A 22,084-nucleotide genomic window follows, 5' to 3' on the forward strand; every position below is an offset into this window, starting at 1 on the left:
GTCGAGACCCTTCTTCAGACAGAAGGGTCTCGACCCGAAACGTCACCCATTCCTTCTCTCCTGAGATGCTGCCTGACCCGCTGAGTTACTCCAGCATTTTGTGATACCCTCGATTTGTACCTGCATCTGCAGTTATTTCCCTACACTCTTTGGAGGACATGGACAGGCGATATTTCAGGTTGGGACCCTTAATCATACCAATTGCAGCAGTATTGTGGGGAGAGAAAGCAACTGGGCACTTCGAGTAACAGCGCAATGTCATTTTCTAAAGTATACCATTAAAAGTGTTACGTGCATTACAAATCGCACGTGAATTTTAAATATAGAAAGCAATGCGTGAAAAACAGAAACAGTGAGAAAGAGGATGGAAACTGAAATAGAACATGGTTGATGAAGAGGTTACATGTTTTAAAGCACTGTACCAATGAGGCATTGCACTTTTTTTTTAGTTTGCTCCAAGATTGCACCCAATCCGGGCACCTATTTGTGAGCTACCCACAGAAACAGATCCACAAACATATTACAATCGCTCCACACTCTTAAATCTCTATTGTTACAGCGGCATTTCTTACTTTATCTCTGATGTACTGTAAATACACTGTATGGCTCGATTGCAACAAATGCTTTTCACTGTAGGAAAAAAAACTGCAGACGCTGGTTTAAATCGAAGGTAGACACAAAATGCTGGAGTAACTCAGCGGGTCAGGCAGCATCTCGGGAGAGAAGGAATGGGTGACGTTTTGCATCGAGACCCTTCTTCAGACTGATGTCAGGGGAGGGGGCAGGACAAAGATAGAATGTAGTCGGAGACAGGATGACTAGTGGGAGAACTGGGAAGAGGGGAGGGAGAGGGAAAGCAGGGAAGGCCTGGAGTGTTTTCCCTGCTTTCCCTCTCTATCCCCTCCCCTTTCCCAGTTCTCCCACTAGTCTTCCAGTCTCCGACTACATCCTATCTTTGTCCCGCCCCCCCTCCCCTGACATCAGTCTGTAGAAGGGTCTCGACCTGAAACGTCACCCATTCCTTCTCTCCCGAGGAGCTGCCTGACCCGCTGAGTTACTCCGGCATTTTGTGTCCACCTTCTGCTTTTCACTGTACCTCGGGGACACCTAACAGTAAACCAAACTGAACTGATATTGCACATACATCGTTGCTGGCAGCATTCTGCAGGGTATTGGGCGATGAACTTGTGGACCTGGGCAAGGTGTTCACAGCCAGACTGAAATCAGAGTCCTGAAAGGAAAAGACAGAAGGAAAAGAAAAATCATCCGACACTTATTAATTATTAGAAGCAACTCCTGTCACTTTCACATGAATCTAGCAAAAGGCAACCTCTCCTTGCAGACGATTAACTGTCTGCAGTCAGTCTCTATGCAAGTGAACCATGTCTCAGACATCAGCATCACACGTGCCCCTCATTATTTCCCCAATGACAAGAATGCCAACGTCTTTACTAGTGACCGAGATAATCTGGATTAACATGTCAAACCAACAACCTTTCATCTGAAACTTCCGTCAATTATAATCAAAGGTCATCCACCCAAAACGTTAGCAGTTTCTCCCTTCAAAGGCATTTTGGGTGGCGCAGCGGTAGAGTTGCTGCATTACAGTGAATGCAGCGCAGGAGACCCGGGCGCCGTCTGTACGGAGTCTGTACGTTCTCCCCGTGACCTGCGTGGGTTTTCTCCGAGATCTTCGGTTTCCTCCCACACGCCAAAGACGTACAGGTTTGTAGGTTAATTGGCTGGGCAAATGGAAAAATTGTCCCTAGTGGGTGTAGGGTAGTGTTAGTGTGCGGGGATCGCTGATCGGCGCAGACCCGGTGGGCCTGTTCCCACACTGTATCTCAGTTTTGGTCTCCAAATTTGAGGAAGGATATTCTTGCTGTTGAGGATATTCTTGTGCAGTGTAGGTTTACTAGGTTAATTCCCGGAATGGCGGGACTGTCGTATGTTGAAAGACTGGAGCGACTAGGCTTGTATACACTGGAATTTAGAAGGATGAGAGGGGATCTTATCAAAACATAGGATTATTAAGGGGCTGGACACGTTAGAGGCCGGAAACATGTTCCCAATGTTGTGGGAGTCCAGAAACAGGGGCCACAGTTTAAGAATTAGAACGGAGATGAGGAAAAACCTTTTTCAGTCAGAGAGTTCTCCGGGGGAGGGAGAGGGGGAGAGGGAGCTGTGAATTTGTGGAATTCTCTGCCACAGAGGGCAGTGGAGGCCGATTCACTGGATGAATTTAAGAGAGAGTTAGATAGAGCTCTTAAGGATAGCGGAGTCAGGGGGTATGGGGAGAAGGCAGGAACGGGGTACTGATTGTGAATGATCAGCCATGATCACATTGAATGGTGGTGCTGGCTCAAAGGGCCGAATGGCCTACTGCTACACCTATTGTCTATACTAAACTAAAGCATTCTTGGCGCTGCAGAGCGTGTTGTCAGAATGAACAGCGCCTTGCTTTGTGCTCTTGGCACAGGGGCCTGGTGAACGGACAAGGAGAATCAAAATGGTGGACAAAACAGATGTGGTGGGGGAAACGGGGGGTAATTGGGGGCAGAGTTGGATTCATGGGAGGTGGTCTTCCCTCCGCACCATCAACGCCTGCAGTAAGATGCAGTAGATTCAGCTCTTAGGGCAAAAGGAAGCAAGGGATATGCAGAACAAAATAGGAACGGAGTACTGACTTTAGATCAAGGGTTCCTAACCTGGGTCAAATTTACCCCCGGGCGTAAATGTCGCCTACCATTATTGTTATTTGAACCTAAAATAATAATGTTAAAAACAGTATTTTTAAATTTCCCCTTTGTCGGTTGCTTTATTAGTGTAGAAGTGTAAACTCAAATTACTGAACAAAACAGGGTAGGTGGGAGTAAATTGACTTTTGAAAAGTTGCCAGGGGTAAACAGGACGGAAAAGGTTGGGAACCCCTGCTCGAGAATGATCAGCCGTGATCACATTGAATGGCGGTGCTGGCTCGAAGGGCCGAATGGCCTCCTCCTGAACCTATTATCTATGTTTCTACCATTCGGCGGTAGCCAGTGCCGCCATCTCCGCTGCCGTGTGCTGGGGCAGCCGGGCAAAGGCCGCGGACGTCAATAGAATTAACAAGGAAGGCTGGCTCCGTCCTGGGGGCGGAGTTGGAGTTGGATTCACGGGAGGAGGTCTTGGAGGGGAGGATGCTCCTCAAAGCGTGGAGCATCTTGGACCACTGACCATGGAGCACTGGTCAACCCGAGGAACACCTTCAGCTGCAGACTGGTTCCATCGAGATGCAGCACGGAACGCCACAGAGATTCGTCTTCCCCGTGGCTATCAAACTATACAACCTCCCCCTTCTGTCGTGCGGTAGACTGACTCTCTCCCTTCCCCCCCCCCCCAAAGCTTTGCACATCCCCAATCCTTCCCACTCGTCACTTTCAATTTCATATTTCATGTTTCTTGTGTTTTATGAATTGGCAGATCAATTTTCCTCCTGGGATCAATAAAGCTCTACCGCATCATATCATAATCTGAGTTTGTGCAGGAAGGAACCGTGGATGATGGTTGAAACCAAAGATAGACACGAAAAGCTTAAGTAACTCAGCAGGTCGGACAGCATCTCTGGAGGAAAGGAATAGGCGACGTTTCAGGAGGAGACCCTTCTTCAGAATCTGAGTTTGCATCTGTTCCGGCATTCCCCGCATGTCCCGCTGAGCTATTCCAGCATTTTGTGTCCATGCTCAGTGTAAACCAGCATCTGCAGTTCCTTGTGTCGGAAAGAATTGCACATAGACAAAATGGTGGAGTAACTCAGTGGGTCAGGCAGCATCTCTGGAGAGAAGGAATGGGTGACGTTTCAGTCTCCACCCAAACGTCACCCATTCCTTCTCTCCAAGTTAGGAATAGGGGACGTACAACGAGATCTGGGTGTCCTAGTGCATCAATCACTGAAAGGAAGCATGCAGGTACAGCAGGCAGTGAAGAAAGCCAATGGAATGTTGGCCTTCATAACAAGAGGAGTTGAGTATAAGAGCAAAGAGGTCCTTCTGAAGTTGTACAGGGCCCTAGTGAGACCGCACCTGGAGTACTGTGTGCAGTTTTGGTCTCCAAATTTGAGGAAGGATATTCTTGCTATTGAGGGCGTGCAGCGTAGGTTTACTAGGTTAATTCCCGGAATGGCGGGACTGTCATATGTTGAAAGACTGGAGCGACTAGGCTTGTATGCACTGGAATTTAGAAGGATGAGAGGAGATCTTATCGAAACGCATAAGATTATTAAGTGGTTGGACACGTTGGAGGCAGGAAACATGTTCCCAATGTTGGGGGAGTCCAGAACAAGGGGCCACAGTTTAAGAATAAGGGGTAGGCCATTTAGAACTGAGATGAGGAAAAACTTTTTCAGTCAAAGAGTTGTGAATCGGTGGAATTCTCTGCCTCAGAAGGCAGTGGAGGCCAATTCTCTGAATGCATTCAAGAGAGAGCTAGATAGAGCTCTTAAGGATAGCGGATTTATTCACAAAATGCTGGAGTGACTCAGCAGGTCAGGCAGCATCTCGGGAGAGAAGGAATGGGTGACATGAGTCAGGGGGTATGGTGAGAAGGCAGGAACGGGGTACTGATTGAGAATGATCAGCCACGATCATATTGAATGGCGGTGTTGACTCGAAGGGCCGAATGGCCTCCTCCTGCACCTATTGTCTATTGTTACTCCAGCATTTTGTGTCTATCTATCCTTCTGACATCCTTGTTTATCTTGTTGCTGGGGTTATTCCATCCACCAGCAACGTTACGCCGAAGCCGGCAAAGGCAATCGGCCCAAACGGTAATGGCCAAGGAGACTCACTTTTGCACTCACTCCAAACTGGATGGGCGGCACAGCAACCTCCGTCTCCTGAAGCATGTCAGGGTCGGGCTTCGACTTTGGCCGGCTGCTCACGGAGAAGCCAACAGCCTTGGCACCCCTGTCGGGACTCGCTTTGTGCTGCCCCTCTCGCGCCTTCTTGTTTTTTAGCGAACGCTCATTTCCGATCGGCCCAGGTTTATGCTCCTTTCCCAATTCACTGCCAGACTCCTGAAACTTGACCAAAATGCAGACTTTCAGTGCAGGGCGTATTAATCGAAGCATTGCTGTATTTTGAAACAAGATCACATTTAAAGTATATTCCTTTAGTAATCTATCTATATACTAAAACTCTCGTTTGTTTATTTGTTCCTGAGCTACAGCCAAACTGGCACACAACAATTTTAGGCCCACCTTACTCACCGTCGTCTCTTTGGTGCTAATGGAAGTTTCATTGAAATCGGTGTTATATTTTTAAAGTTATTCACATTTTAAAGTTTAAATCTATCTCCTAGGGAGAGAAGGTGGGGGGAGGTGCACCAATGCAGGAGAGGTTTGGGCCCAACGGGTCCACTTGGTCTAGTAGGAAATAAAAACTGCAGATGCTGGTTAAAATCGAAGGGAGACCCAAAATGCTGGAGTGACTCAGCGGGTCAGGCAGCATCTCGGGAGAGAAGGAATGGGTGACGTTTCGGGTCGGGACCCTTCTTCAGACGGAGTCTGAAACGTCACCCATTCCTTCTCTCCCGAGATGCTGCCTGACCCGCTGAGTCACTCCAGCATTTTGGGTCTCCCTTCCTTTAGTAATATCTACTTCACAAGTGGGGAATGAAAACAGCAAATGGAAGCAATAGACAATAGACAATAGGTGCAGGAGTAGGCCATTCAGCCCTTCGAGCCTGTACGCACCGCCATTCAATGCGATCGTGGCTGATCACTCTCAATCAGTACCCCGTTCCTGCCTTCTCCCCATACCCCCTCACTCCGCTATCCTTAAGAGCTCTATCCAGCTCTCTCTTGAAAGCATCCAACGAACTGGCCTCCACTGCCTTCTGAGGCAGAGAATTCCACACCTTCACCACCCTCTGACTGAAAAAGTTCTTCCTCATCTCCGTTCTAAATGGCCTACCCCTTATTCTTAAACTGTGGCCCCTTGTTCTGGACTCCCCCAACATTGGGAACATGTTTCCTGCCTCTAATGTGTCCAATCCCCTAATTATCTTATATGTTTCAATAAGATCCCCCCGCATCCTTCTAAATTCCAGTGTATACAAGCCCAATCGCTCCAGCCTTTCAACATATGACAGTTCCGCCATTCCGGGAATTAACCTAGTGAACCTACGCTGCACGCCCTCCATAGCAAGAATATCCTTCCTCAAATTTGGAGACCAAAACTGCACACAGTACTCCAGGTGCGGTCTCACCAGGGCCCGGTACAACTGTAGAAGGACCTCTTTGCTCCTATACTCAACTCCTCTTGTTACGAAGGCCAACATTCCATTGGCTTTCTTCACTGCCTGCTGTACCTGCATGCTTCCTTTCATTGACTGATGCACTAGGACACCCAGATCTCGTTGTACTCCCCCTCCTCCTAACTTGACACCATTCAGATTATAATCTGCCTTTCTATTCTTACTTCCAAAGTGAATAACCTCACACTTATCTACATTAAACTGCATCTGCCATGTATCCGCCCACTCACACAACCTGTCCAAGTCACCCTGCAGCCTTATTGCATCTTCCTCACAATTCACACTACCCCCCAACTTAGTATCATCTGCAAATTTGCTAATGGTACTTTTAATCCCTTCGTCTAAGTCATTAATTAGCATTCATCTATGGGTTGCGGGGGGACCTAATAGAATTATGAGACACATGGAGACGATAGACGGTCAGAAACCTTGTCCCAGGATGGAGAAATTAAATACTAAAGGGCATAGCTTTGGAGTGAGAGGGGCAAAGTTCATGGTTGAGTGATGTGTGGGTGATTGTTGTTTAACGTGTGGTGAGTGCCGGTAGTACAGTGCCTGGGTTGGTGGTTGAGGCTCCTGGATAGGCACATGGAGGGATATGGATTATGTGTAGGTAGATAAGAGATGGGGAGCAGGAGTTGTATGGACCACCTCATCTTGGGTGCAGACGGAGGAATTGGGAGTATTTAGTCTAGGGGAATTATCCAACCACGTTCACACAGGATAGCAAAATTAGCAAATTTGCAGATGATACAAACATTAGCAAATTGGCAGACGATACAAACATTAGCAAATTGGCAGACGATACAAACATTAGCAAATTTGCAGACGATACAAAGCTGGGTGGCAGTGTGAACTGTGATGAAGGTGCTGTGAGGCTGCAGGGTGACTTGGACAGGTTGTGTGAGTGGGCGGATGCATGGCAGATGCAGTTTAATGTGGATAAGTGTGAGGTTATCCACTTTGGTGGTAAGAATAGAAAGGCAGATTATTATCTGAATGGTGTCAAGTTAGGAAAAGGGGACGTACAACGAGATCTGGGTGTCCTAGTGCATCAGTCACTGAAAGGAAGCATGCAGGTACAGCGGGCAGTGAAGAAAGCCAATGGAATGTTGGCCTTCGTAACAAGAGGAGTTGAGTATAGGAGCAAAGAGGTCCTTCTGCAGTTGTACCGGGCCCTAGTGAGATCGCACCTGGAGTACTGTGTGCAGTTTTGGTCTCCAAATTTGAGGAAGGATATTCTGGCTATTGAGGGCGTGCAGCGTAGGTTTACTAGGTTAATTTCCGGAATGGCGGGACTGTCGTATGTTGAAAGACTGGAGCGACTAGGCTCGTATACACTGGAATTTAGGATGAGAGGGGATCTTAACGAAACGTATAAGATTATTAAGGGGTTGGACACGTTAGAGGCAGGAAACATGTTCCCAATGTTGGGGGAGTCCAGAACCAGGGGCCACGGTTTAAGAATAAGGGGTAGGCCATTTAGAACGGAGATGAGGAAAAACTTTAAGTTAGAGAGTTGTGAATCTGTGGAATTCTCTGCCTCAGAAGGCAGTGGAGGCCAATTCTCTGAATGCATTCAAGAGAGAGCTAGATAGAGCTCTTAAGGATAGCGGAGTCAGGGGGTATGGGGAGAAGGCAGGAACGGGGTGCTGATTGAGAATGATCAGCCATGATCACATTGAATGGCTGTGCTGGCTCGAAGGGCCGAATGGCCCACTCCTGCACCTATTGTCTATTGATAGAACTCGAGATTAAAATCCAGATATAAATGAGTGTGGTCTGTGTTACTGGGACACTTGCTATTTTATACTTAAACCCAAAGCTAAACTTTACAGAAGTTTCTCTGGGCACATCGGGGGCAGTGGTGGAGTTCGATACGATAGCAGCATTTACTTTAGAGATACAGTGCAGAAACAGGCCCCTTTGGCCCACCGGGTCCGCACCGACCAGCGATCCCCGCACATTAACACCATCCTACACCCACCAAGGACAGTTTTTACATTTACCAAGCCAATTAACCTACAAACCTGTACGTCTTGGGATTGTGGGACGAAACCGAAGATCTCCGAGAAAACGCACGCCGGTCACGGGGAGAACGCACAAACTCCGTACAGACAGCGCCCGTAGTCTGGATTGAACCTGGGTCTCTGGCACTGCAAGTGCTGTAAGACGGCAACTCTACTGCTGCGCCACCGTGGCCGCCCTTAAGTAGGGGTAGAGACTTTGCCGGAGGCAGGGGTGGGAGGAATTGTAGTCTAGATAGCTGTGGGAGTCAGTAGGCTGATGATGGAGGTCAGTTGATAGTTTATCTCCTGCGATGGTCTTGGTATCGTAAACGGCACCAAGAGCCCGTTTTTAAAGTGTAGTGTTCTGTACATTTCAGATAGCATCAGTGGAAAGGGAAACAGTTAATGTATCAGGTCAAAAATCACACTTCCTTCCCCACAGATGCCTCCTGACCTGCTGAATGTTTCTCTTTAGTTCAGATTTTCAGCATCTCAATTAGTTTTTGATGTTTAAGTAGCAGTGAGGTGGTCTGGTGCCACAGTAGGGTTGCCAACTGTCCCGTATTAGCCCGGGCATCCCGTATATTGGGCTAAATTGGTTTGTTCCGTATGGGACCGCCCTTATATATATATACGGCCCTGGGGAGCGCTGCAGGCCTGGACACTGTAGGCCCGGGGGGCGCTATGGGCCTGAACATTGTAGGCCCGAGGCCCGATGTAGGCCCGGGTGCCGCCTAACGGAGGTTGCATAGCAACCCGCTCCCCGGCCCGGGCGGCCGCCATTGGTGGAGCGGGAGCACGAGGCTGCTGGCTAGGTGAGGTCACGTGGGGCGTGGGGCAGTGACGTCACCTTTTGTCCCTTACTGGGGACTGAGAAAGTTGGCAACCTTATGCCACAGGGACGCATGAAGAGGCTGACTAAGCACCTTCAAGAGAGGAAGGGAAAACAAAGTGTTCAATCGCATTCTTCTCAGTTTCCATTAACAATGAGGAAATGCATTTACCAACCCTGGGTGTTCATTAGCTGAACTAAATCACCATGACTCCACAGATTTATTTGCTCCTAGCTTTGGGCACACAGTCACATGTTGACCATCAGCTGCAGTTGTAAGCTTGGCAGGTGGTTACCTCAGTTAGCCCCTGTCATCGGTGGAGATTAATGCAGTCTAACTGCAGGAAACGGGGCCATAACAATGCACTAGCATGGTGGCGCAGCAGTAGAGTTGCTGCCTGACAGTGCCAGAGACCCGGGTTCGATCCCGACTAATGGCGCTGTCTGTAAGGAGTTTGTATGTTGTTCCTGTGACCAAATGGGTATTCTGGTTTCGTCCCACACTCCAAAGACGTACAGGTTTGTCGGTTAATGGGCTTCAGTAATAATTACAAATTGTCCCTCGTGTGCAGAATAGTGCTAGCGTAACAAGGATTGCTGGTCGGCGTGGACTCGGTGGGCCAAAGGGCCAGTTTCCACGCCGTATCTCCAATCTGAGCGTAAACTAAAATCAATTTGTATGCCTTAATAACAGAAAGAGACCATTTCAGTCCATCTAGTCTGAGCTGGCTTAGGGAGTAATCCCATTTCCTCCATCAATTCCTCGTGACCTATATTCTCCCCATCGTGGTCAGCAAATCTACCCTGCCTGTCCCGCTGAGTTACTCAGTCTTCCGTTTAAACCAGCATCCGCAGTTCCTGCACGAATCTACCAACACGGACGTCTTTGGGACTTCACTATCAGCAAGTGCTTACGCACAAAGAAAAACGAATTTGGAGATCAACTTGCTGAAAAACATGCTCAAGGACCTTGGGTCACACACCTGTAGAGTAGTAATCATGAAGAACTGAGAGATATCTGCTCGAAGACCTGAGGTTACACATCTGTAGAGTGGTATTCAAAGGTCTGAGTGACATTGGGTCAAAGACTTTCGGTTACGCATCTGTACAGTGGTGATCGCAGGAATCTGGGACATCTGCTCAAAGACCTTTGATTACCACTTTACAGATAGAGGCCCTCGGCCCGAAACGTCACCCATTCCTTCTCTCCTGAGATGCTGCCTGACCTGCTGAGTTGCTCCAGCATTTTGTGAAATAAATACCACTTTGCAGATGTGCAGCTTAAGGTCTGAGAGACACTGGGTCAAAGACGTTGGGTTACACATCTGTCCAGCAGTGAGCGGAAATGTCGGAGCGACATCTTGGTAGGTTGGAAACCAAAAGTCAGTGAAATTGAATAACTGGCATCACAAAAAAAGCATCAGTAATAGCGACCATGCATTGAGATCAACCTGCCTCAACGCAGAAGGTAGACGCAAAAAGCTGGAGTAACTCCGCGGGTCAGGCAGCATCTCTGGAGAGAAGGAACGGGTGACGTTTTGGGTCGAGAAGAGAGGGAGGTGAGGGTGCTGCACAAATGCAGGAGAGGTTTGGGCCCAACGGGTCCACTTGGTCTAGTACTTTATAAAAACGGCACAGCTAGCACACAGGCTCAAATGGTACTCAAGAGGGGGAAACAATGCTGGGTCTGCCTGTGACACCCACACTCCAAGATAAAATGATTCAATCAAAGCCGAGCAAAATAGGGAAACAATTGTAAACAAAATGTTACTTTTAATTTGCTCCGGTGTGTGAAACAAAGCAAAATCCTTGCTAAACACGATGACATGGGTTGAAGTCTGAATGGATTCTTGCATAACTGCATCCCTTGTACTAAAAGCACAACTATGCTGCAATCCATCTACAGTTTACGCTGAGGTGAGTTGTGAATTTGTGGAATTCTCTGCCACAGAGGGCAGTGGAGGCCGATTCACTGGATGGATTTAAGAGAGAGTTAGATAGAGCTCTAGGGGCTGGTGGAATCATGGGATATGGGGAGAAGGCAGGCACGGGTTACTGATTGTGGATGATCAGCCATGATCATAATGGATGGCGGTGCTGGCTCGAAGGGCCAAATGGCCTCCTCCTGCACCTATTTTCTGTGTTTTTATCTTCTATGCTGCCTCAGGAAAGCAGCTAACATGACCACCCTGGTTAATCTCTCTTCTCCCATCAGGCAGAAGGTACAAAAGCTTGACAACACACATTATCAGATTCAGTTAAAGCTTCTTCCCCCTCTCATCAGACTACCCCCCCATTAGCTCGGGTCAGTTCCGATCTTTCAACCCACCTCAATGCAGACACTGGAATACTTCTCTGGAACTTTAGACTTCAGACATGCAGCGTGGAAACAGGGACTTAGGCTCAGAGTCTGCACCGACCAGTGATCGCCCCATACACTTTCACTATCCGATACACTAGGGATAATTTACAGCAGTCAATTAACCCTCAAACCTGCACGTCTTTGGAGTGTGGGAGGAAACCAGAGCACCTGGAGGAAACCCACGCAGTCACGCGGAGAATGCATAAACTCCACACATGTAGTCAGGATCCAACTTGCTTTAGGGAGCAACTCAGCTGTGCTGCGCCAGCCTTAACTGTAACACTGCAATACTGTACCACCATACTCCCGTCTGGTACAGATGCTCCCCGGCTTATGATGCTTGTGTTTGGCTGCCTGCCACTGTATGTTTCTTTTTTTTTCCTAATCAGATGTGCAGCACTTTGGTCAACGTGGGTTGTTTTTAAATGTGCTATACAAATAAAATTGACTTGACTTGACTCACGATATTTCGACTTTGCAATGCTGCCAAACGGCAGTGAGCCGTAGCGAGTCGCAGTTCGCTTCCGGCCACGTGATCAGTTGTATTAAATGCATTTCGACGTACGATATTTTTGGTTTGCGATGGGTTTCTCGGAACGTGACCCCATCATAAGTTGAGGAGCACCTGTACTCTTCTCTTTGCACTCCCCGTTTGTACTTGTAAATGGCTCGAATGTACTCATTTACAGGATAATCTGATTTAATTCAACAGCATGTGAAAGCTTCACTGTACTCTGGACATGCGACAACAATAAACCAAAACAATTAAAGTACACAGAGAATCTATCTATATATTAAAACTCTAGCTTATTTGTTTGTTTGTTCCTGAACTACGGCCAAACAACTACGCAGGTCACGGGGAGAACGTACAAGCTCCGTACAGACGGCGCCCGTAGTCTGAATCGAACCCGAGTTACCGGCACGGTGGCGCAGCGGTAGAGTTGCTGCCTTACAGCGAATGCAGCGCCGGAGACTCGGGTTCGATTCTGACCACAGGCGCCGTCTGTACAGAGTTTGTACGTTCTCCCCGTGACCTGCGTGGGTTTTCTCCGAGATCTTCGGTTTCCTCCCACACTCCAAAGATGTACAGGTATGTAGGTTAATTGGCTGGGCAAATATAAAAATTGTCCCTAGTGGGTGTAGGACAGTGTTCGTGTGCGGGGATCGCTGGGCGGAGCGGACCCGGTGGGCCGAAGGGCCTGTTTCTGCGCTGTATCTCTAAAAATCCAAAACGGTGCACGATAGCGCGACAATTTTAGGCCCACCTTACTCACCGTCGTCCCTTTGGTGCTAACGGAAGAAGTTTCATTGAAATCGGTGTTATATTTTTAAAGCTATTCACATTTTAAAGTTTAAATCTATCTCCTAGGGAGGGAGGGAGGGGGGAAGAAGAGGGATTGAGGGGGGGGGGGGGGGGAGGGGGATTGAGGAGAGGGTGCTGCACCAATGCAGGAGGGGTTTGGGCCCAACACGTCCACTAGGTCTAGTAATTATATAAAGCAAATAAAATACAGAATTCTTTCACTGATCATCCCTCAAGAATAGTTCTTTGTCATAATTGCTGTTACTCCACCACCCACATTTGCTTCCACCCCACCGATTATTAACTTTTACTTCTAATGCAAGGCATGTTACCAATTTGCATGGATCCAGAATATTAGCTACAACAGCATTTAACTAAATTTGTCTTTTATTACCCAATTTAATTCTACCAATTCACACCAAGACTAAATCCTCCCTTACTTTCATTTAAATACAAATTCAATTTCTAAATTATTTAGTGTAGAAACATACTTTTTCCCTATTAAATGATGCTTTAAGCCAAATAGATAGTCACATCAGACAGCGTGATCAAAGAGAGTGATTACAGTGGTAAAACGTGAATAGGGTGGAGGAGGAAATAGGTTTCAAAAAGGAGTCTCAGCACATTTTGCACTCGTAAATACAGTTTAGTTGAGAGATACAGTGCAGAAATAGGCCCTTCGGCCCACGCCGACCAGCAATCCCTGCACACCAACACTATCCTGCAAGCACCAAGGACAATTTACAATTACACCAAGCCAATTAGCCTGCAAACCTGCACGTCTTTGGAGTGTGGGAGGAAACCGAAAATCCCGGAGAAAACCCAAGCAGGCCACGGGAGGAACGTACAAACTCCACATAGACAAGCACCCCTAGTCACGATCCAACCCGGATCTCTGGCGCTGCAAGGCAGCATCTCTACCGCCCACTGCTGCCAATGCTGGGACAAGAAATGTGGCTGCCCGACACGTCAGAGGCAGAGAAATGGCCAGAGTACCGTAGAGTTGGACGAGGTTACAAGCACAGGGCGGGGGGGGGGTGGGGGGCAAAAGGAGATGAAGCAGAAGCAGAAGCAGCACTGGATATATGACAGACGATGCTGCCATATATCGAACTTTCAATGTGTGGTGTGCTAACCAGGAACGACCACAAGAAGAAAGTGTTTGGAAAGCTTTGCAAAAACATCTGCAGATTGGCGCTCCGCAATTGCGTCTACTGCACGATTTGGGATCATGATCGTCAAGCAACGTTCTGATATTACGTTCGATAAAATAACTCGCGAGTCAGTCATTCCTTATCCTTTCGCTTACTGGCTCACTGCGAGACCTCCTTTGCCCTTGCTCTGCCCCAACACGATGCAAACCAGAAGGCCCTGGATTTGACTGCCAATTATGACTGGGGTTTCCAAACGACCTGTCGGAGCGTCCGCCCCAAACCGCTCGCCAAATTGTTCCCAGGAAACTAAAAGCACGTCGGAGAAGACTCCTCTCCCTAAGCAAGCAGCCTGCTGAAGCTCACTGTTTCGGGTCAGACAGCAAGAATGGGTGGCGGGCACAAGGGAATAAGAGTGGGGTCAGGGAAGGATGGACGGCGTGGGGTGACCGGTGGAGCAAGGTGCTGTGTGGAAGACAAGATGGTTAATCAAACTAAGTTACGAGTGTAAGTGCTATACCTTGGTTTCTTTCAGTGCTCCTGTCCTAGCGGCCCTCTGTTTCTGCTCTTTGGGCTCGGGGAGCTGGTTGTCTGATGATCGCATATCGACCACTTTTGTGCTGATCCGGTTAATGAGCCCCACGCGCTCCCCGGCGTCTGTTTTCAGGCTGCCGTCTGGAGAGCTACGCTGCGAGGAACTGGTGGAGGAGACCTGACAGTCGCTGCTCAAATCCACCCCACTGTCAGTCTGGCTGGCCTTGAAACAGAGATACACACGCAGCAGTTTAATCAACAAAGGCAGACTACACTGTCCTTCTCAAGCGCACGGCATTAACTCATTATCTCTGCCTGAGCAAATGAAAAATCCACGGCCACTGGCTTCAGCCGTCAGGAGTTTCACGTTTCCACCTGCAAACCTAGTTAACCCCCGAGGTTCCGGAGCAACATTTTGCTCAGCCAAACCAGAATCCACACCAATGCCCTTCTTCCCCACGTGCCGATGTTGGGTTCCTAGTGAGGTTGTCAGCTGCCCCCCCCCGATCTTGCTTAAGTAAACCGATCTCGGTGCTTGAACCGAGACAGTGAGTGCCAGCAGGCTCTTCAAACTTTGGAGATTAAGTTTGGGGGGGGGGGAAGAGGAAATTAAAATAAAAAAAAAAAAAATACTTGTGCGGGAGCAGTGGATGCAAACGGAAAAAGAAACTGCACGGGCAAATCATTCAGACACCTAAGCTTTTGCACTGTAGATAGTGGGTCACTAAACAGCAACACTGACGTGCATATGTAGGGGAAAAAAACCTGCAGATGCTGGTTTAAAATGGAAGGCAGACACAAAATGGTGGAGTAACTCAGCAGGTCAGGCAGCATCTCTGGAGAGAAGGGATGGGTGACGTCGACCCGAAACGTCACCCATCCCTTCTCTCCCGAGATGCTGCCTGACCCGCTGAGTTACTCCAGCAGTTTGTGTCTGCCCTGACTCACATTCTCCTTAAAGATCTGCTGATGGATCTGACCGCCGCCTGGGTTGAACTCATTTAATTCATCAACGGTTACAGCAAATGGGAGAAAATGAGTGGGGTTGGTGGCGACAATAGATTCCTTCTGGTTTATGTTATGTTTGTGATTTGCCCAGTCCCACCGAGTTACTCCAGCATTTTGTGTCTAAGCAGTGGAACACGGGCTTCATACGATAGCAAAGTGATGCACTGATAGAGTATACAGCGATCAGCTAAAACATTATCACCTGATGAGATAAAACATTCTGACCACCGGCCTCACATGCTGTTGGTCCTCCGTGTGCAGTCCCATACACAGCAGGGTGCGATGCACTGTGTATTGTGACACATTCCCCCGTCACCACCATTAACATTTTCTGTGACTCGTGCCACAGTCGACCTTCTGTTGGTTCGGTCCAGACGGGATAGCCTTCGTTGCCCTCGCGCATCCATCAGCCTTGGGCGCCCAACACCCTGCCGGTCGCCGGTTTGTGGTCTGTCCCTCCTCGGACCACTGTCGGTCGGTACTCACCACTGCTGACCGGGAGCACCCCACAAGCCTTGCCGTTTCAGAGATGCTCTGACCCAGTGGTCTGGCCATAACAATTTGGTCCTTGTCAAAGTCACTCAGGTCTTTACTCTTGCCCATTTCTCCAGCATCCAACACATCAACTTCAAGCACTGACTGTTCACTTGCTGCCTAATATATCCAACCCCTTGACAGGTGCCATTGTAACAAGATAACCAATGTTATTCACTTCTCCTGTCAGTGGTCAGAATATTTTGGCTGATCGTGTCCATGCGTGTTGAGTAGCAACAGCACAAGATTTTTAATATCTACCCAAACAAAGTAGACAATGATAAATGCCCAGCTAATTCCTAGGTATGACAATGCCTGGGGAAATATCAAACACACCCATCTGCTACAGTTCCGTGTTAATTACTGCCCGCCTTTACCAATTCAACCAACTGGAAGGCAATGCCAACCACTAATATTTGGCAGTCTATATCATCGGTACCACTCACACAGGTTTCAGAATAATCAGGTGCGTGGCTACGAACGCACACGACTTTAGTCGGAACGAAGCACTGCGGCGTTTGCCCCAACGATCGCGAGAGTTCGGGGAACAGATCTTACCTCGGTGCTGACTGCTTCTGCAAAGACGTTCAGCGGTTTGATCCAAGTGGCCAGTCCAGTGGTTGCCGGAGGAGTGAGGGAACCAACTGCAAGAGTGGGCAACATTTTGTTTAAAAAAGGCATTAAAAAGGACATTGATTTGGTACAAACGCAGAGAAAAAAATAGACACAGACATCAGAACTCCAATTATTCACGAAACCGAGCAGTTGTTAATGGGAACTTCCAATTGACTTTTTCATTTTTAAAACACAAGAATATATGGGATGTTGGCCTTCATAACGAGAGGATTTAAGTAAAGGAGCAAACAGGTCCTTCTGCAGTTGTACAGGGCCCTGGTGAGACCACATCTGGAGTACTGTGTGCAGTTTTGGTCTCCACATTTGAGGAAGGACGTCCTTGCTATTGAGGCAGTGCAGTGTAGGTTCACGAGGTTAATCCCTGGGATGGCGGGACTGTCATGAGGAAAGATGGGAAAGACTGGGCTTGTATTCACTGGAGTTTAGAAGGATGAGAGGGGATCTTATAGAGACGTATAAAATTATAAAAGGACATTAATGACTTGGATGTAGGGATTAAAAGTAACAATAGCAAATTTGCAGATGATACAAAGCTGGGTGGTAGTGTGAACTGTGAGGAAGATGCTATGAGGTTGCAGGGTGACTTGGACAGGTTGTGTGAGTGGGCGGATGCATGGCAGATGCAGTTTAATGTGGGCAAGTGTGAGGTTATCCACTTTGGTGGTAGGAATAGGAAGGCAGAGTATTATCACACAGAGAGTGGTGAGTCTGTGGAATTCTCTGCCACAGAAGGTAGTTGAGGCCAGTTCATTGGCTATATTTAAGAGGGAGTTAGATGTGGCCCTTGTGGCTAAAGGGATCAAGGGGTATGGAGAGAAGGCAGGTACAGGTTACTGAGCTGGATGATCAGCCATGATCATATTGAATGGCGGTGCAGGCTCGAAGGGCCGAATGGCCTACTCCTGCACCTATTTTCTATGTTTCTATGTTTCTATTATCTGAATGGTGTCAAGTTAGGAAAAGGGGACGTACAACAAGATCTGGGTGTCCTAGTGCATCAGTCACTGAAAGGAAGCATGCAGGTACAGCAGGCAGTGAAGAAAGCCAATGGAATGTTGGCCTTCATAACAAGAGGAGTTGAGTATAGGAGCAAAGAGGTCCTTCTGCAGTTGTACAAGGCTCTAGTGAGATCGCACCTGGAGTACTGTGTGCACTTTTGGTCTCCAAATTTGAGGAAGGATATTCTTGCTATTGAGGGCTAGCAGCGTAGGTTTACTAGGTTAATTCCCGGAATGGCAGGACTGTCATACGTTGAAAGACTGGAGCGACTAGGCTTGTATACACTGGAATTTAGAAGGATGAGAATTGGATCTTATTGAAACGTATAAGATTATTAAGGGATCGGACACGTTAGAGGCAGGAAACATGTTCCCAATGTTGGGGGAGTCCAGAACAAGGGGCCACTGTTTAAGAATAAGGGGTAGGCCATTTAGAACGGAGGTGAGAAGAAACTTTTTTACCCAGAGAGTTGTGAATTTGTGGAATTCTCTGCCACAGAAGGCAGTGGAGGCCAATTCACTGGATGAATTTAATAGTGTTTGATAGAGCTCTGGAGGCTAGTGGAATCAAGGGGCATGGGGAGAAGGCAGGCACAGGTTACTGATTGTGGATGATCAGCCATGATCACAATGAATGGCGGTGCTGGCTCGAAGGGCCAAATGCCTCCTCCTGCACCTATTTTCTATGTTTCTATAAATAAGCTTAAAGTATACAAAGGTTTCATTGTCAAATTGCAGTGCTCTAATTGTTATTTGGCTGTTTGGCTCTGCAAAGCCAACATTTAGTTGTCACTGGGTTACTTTGGTAGGTCAGGAGACAGATGGAATAAAGTTAAAATACCCACGACTTGCCATCTTCTAGCATCAGAGGAAGATCATTGTTTAACTGCATTTCTTAAGACCATAGATTCTCAAAATAACTTACTGTTAAAACCTTTTTTGAGCAGGTGAATCGAGGACCAGGGGACATAGGTTTAAGATGAAGGGGAAAAGATTTAATAGGAATCTGAGGGGTAGCCTTTTCACACAGAGGGTGGTGGGTGTATGGAACAAGTTGCTCGAGGAGGTAGTTGAGGCTGGGAGTACCCCAACGTTTAAGAAACAGTTGGACAGGTACATAGATAGGACAGGGTTGGATATGAACCAAACCTGGGCAGGTGGGACTAGTGTAGCCAGGACATGTTGGCCGATGTGGGCAAGTTAGGACGAAGGGCCTGTTTCCCACACTGTATCACTCTATGACTCTAAGTGGTAGCATAGTTGTAACATTGCAGTTAATAACAACAAAGTGAGATCCCATAAATAGCAAAGAAACTGCTTGGTTTAATCAATATTGCTGCTGATTTAGGCCAAATATCATTACTTGTTACCCGAAAGGAAGATTTTGAACTTAAGTCACCAGAATTGACACAAACTTTGAGTCAGTAGCAAAGGCTTCCAAACATGGAACTAGTGTGATAACGGGCGAGTGATTGATGGGCAGTTGTACAGGGCCCTAGTGAGACCGCACCTGGAGTACTGTACGCAGTTTTGGTCTCCAAATTTGAGGAAGGACATTCTTGCTATTGAGGGCGTGCAGCGTAGGTTTATTAGGTTAATTCCTGGAATGGCGGGACTGTCGTATGTTGAAAGACTGAAGCGGCTAGGCTTGTATACACTGGAATTTAGAAGGATGAGAGGAGATCTTTTCGAAACATAAGATTATTAAGGGGTTGGACACGTTAGAGGCAAGAAACATGTTCCCAATGTTGGGGGAGTCCAGAGCCAGGGGCCACAGTTTAAGAATAAGGGGTAGGCCATTTAGAACAGAGATGAGGAAAAACTTTTTCAGTCAGAGAGTTGTAAATCTGTGGAATTCACTGCCTCAGAAGGCAGTGGAGGACAATTCTCTGAATGCATTCAAGAGAGAGCTAGATAGAGCTCTTAAGGATAGCAGAGTCAGGGGAGAAGGCAGGAACGGGGTACTGATTGAGAATGATCAGCCATGATCACATTGAATGTTGGTGCTGGCTCGAAGGGCCATATGGCCTTCTCCTGCACCTATTGTCTATTGTCAGCATGGACTCAGTGAGCTGATGGGCCCTGTCTCCATGTTGTGCCTGTAAACTCAACCAAACACGTGCTTGGATGGCAAGGAATCGGAGCAGTTGCCAAACTGCTCGGCTCTGGTGCTGCAATTAGCTTGGGGGATTCTGGAGACTTTCCCAAAACACAAAATAATACCAACCAAACCGCGTTCCACCCCACTTGCTCAGTGCCAAACATAGAAACAATAAACCCTGCTCGAAGGCTCAGAAGCACACTGGTCTCTCCATCCATTACAAGTACTATTGCAATGCTTAAGGGACACTTAGACAGGTACATGGATCGGATAGGTTTAGAAGGATATGGGGCAGGTGGGACTAGTATAGATGGGGCATGTTGGTCGGCGTGGGCAAGTTGGGCTAAAGGGCCCGTTTCCACACATCAGGGTAAATAGGTCATAACAACTGAGTTGGCATTTTTAACGTGGGATGGGAGAGATCGTGGTCAAACACTGCCGACTGACCATGAAGGTGAACCTGGCGCAAATTTGAAAATAGTTAAGATGTAGTCAACCATTTTAGAAAAAGGTTGGCAATAATTTAGTTAAGTGCAACAAAGAAAATGCTGGGAATCTGGAAACAAAACAGAGAACAATGGAAATACTTAGGCTGCCAGGAAACATCTGTGAAGAGAGAAAGAGTTACGTTTCAGGCCCATGATCTTTCCGTTATCTTTACTGCAGGTTCCTAGTGTCTTATGCAAGGCCTTCCAGCTTGCATGCAAGATATCCAAAGATACTCACGTGACCTGTTGCATGCTGTGCTATCTATACGCTGGCAATTAACTTGCCAGAACCACATGGTACTTTGGAGACTTCGAAGTTGATAGTCAGAGAGTTATAAAGTGGAAACAGGACCTTCACCCAAACTTGCCTACACTAGTCCCACCTGCCTGCTTTTGGCATGAATCCCTCTAAACCTGTCCTATCCATGTATCTCAGTCTGTCTTACCCAACCCGATCTCCCGGTGGCTCAGCACTTCAACTCCCTCTCCCAGTCTGACCTTTCCGTCCTGGGCCTCCTCCATTGTCAGAGTGAGACCCAGCGCAAATTGGAGGAACAGCACCTCACATTTCGCTTGGGTAGTTTACACCCCACCGGTATCAACATTGACTTCTCTAACTTCAGATAGTCCCTGCTTTCCCTCTCCATCCCCTTCCCAGTTCTCCCACCAGTCTTCCTGTCACCGACTACATTCCATTTTTGTCCCGCCCCTCCCCCCCCCGACATCAGTCCAAAGGGCCTCAACCCGAAACGTCACCTATTCCTTCTCTCCAGAGATGCGGCCTGACCCGCTGAGTTACTCCAGCATTTTGTGTCTACCTTCGATTTAAACCACCATCTGCAGTTTTCTCCCCTAATACTATCCATGTACCTGTCTAAATGTTTCTTAAACGTTGTGATAATACTTGATAAACGTTGCGATAGTACCTGCAAAAGGATTTGAAGTATTTTTTTTGAAGAATTACTGATACAAAATTTTTAAAAACAGGTTGTGCCCACAACGTCATGCTACCTTCCTACTGTACTGCAGCATTACATACCGGAATGGGTGGTATTCCAAATCCGAGTTCCCAGGTCAGTCGTATTACTTTGACCCTTGCTGCTCTCTTCCGACTTGCTGGTGGAGAGGGGAACCTTCTTCAATTGCTTCTTGGGGAAACCAGGCAAGGAAGCTTGCAGAGTGTCCATCCCACAGATTTTAACTGCCTTCTAGCGAGTAAACAGCAGGTTGTGTTACAGAAACCACACACACCGTCAAAGACACGAATCATTCCATGTGCTCCGAGGACTCGGCTCTACTGACCCTGCGACACAAACATTGCCTGCACCACCTTCAGTCTCAGTTGGATCATACGTTCGACTCTAGAGATTTATACTTTAGAGAGACTGCGTGGAAACAGGCCCTTCGGTCTGCAGAGTCCGTGCCGACCAGCGGTCATCCCGTACACTCGGGACAACTTACACATTTTTATCGAAGCAAATTAAACTACAGAACAGCACCCGCAGTCAGGATCGAAGCTGGGTTTCTGGCGCTGCAAGGCAGCAAATCTACTTCTGCACCACCGTTCCGCTCGATGCAATGGAAATATTCTCCTCAAATTTTCACGTTTTTACCACATAGAATAGTTCAGCACAACAGGCCATTTGTGCAACCCCCATGATACTGCCCCCAGCACCAAGGCTGTTGGCTACTTTGCAGGGTCAATTCAGTTCAGTTTAGTTTACCGAGGTACAGTGAAAAGCTTTTGTTGCATGCTATCCAGCCAGCGGAAGGACTATACACGATTACAATCGAGCCATTCACAGTGTGCAGATATAGGATGAGGGAGACATAT

General features: G+C 47.6%; 1 protein-coding gene across 2 annotated transcripts in view; it reads right to left on the bottom strand.

Moving 5' to 3' along the window:
* prrc2a (proline-rich coiled-coil 2A) overlaps positions 1–22,084 on the bottom strand; it is a 147,276-nt gene that overhangs the window by 37,721 nt on the left and 87,471 nt on the right. For both annotated transcript variants that reach the window (XM_078416289.1, XM_078416290.1), the window contains exons 19-23: positions 21,290–21,458; positions 16,586–16,671; positions 14,472–14,708; positions 4,826–5,059; positions 1,145–1,231 (exon numbers count right to left, since the gene is read on the bottom strand). In XM_078416289.1, the coding sequence (XP_078272415.1) occupies positions 1,145–1,231; positions 4,826–5,059; positions 14,472–14,708; positions 16,586–16,671; positions 21,290–21,458 (813 nt within the window). The remainder of the gene's footprint in view (positions 1–1,144; positions 1,232–4,825; positions 5,060–14,471; positions 14,709–16,585; positions 16,672–21,289; positions 21,459–22,084) is intronic.

This window comes from Rhinoraja longicauda, chromosome 19 (assembly GCF_053455715.1).
Source record: "Rhinoraja longicauda isolate Sanriku21f chromosome 19, sRhiLon1.1, whole genome shotgun sequence".
Taxonomy (NCBI): Eukaryota; Metazoa; Chordata; class Chondrichthyes; order Rajiformes; family Arhynchobatidae; genus Rhinoraja; species Rhinoraja longicauda.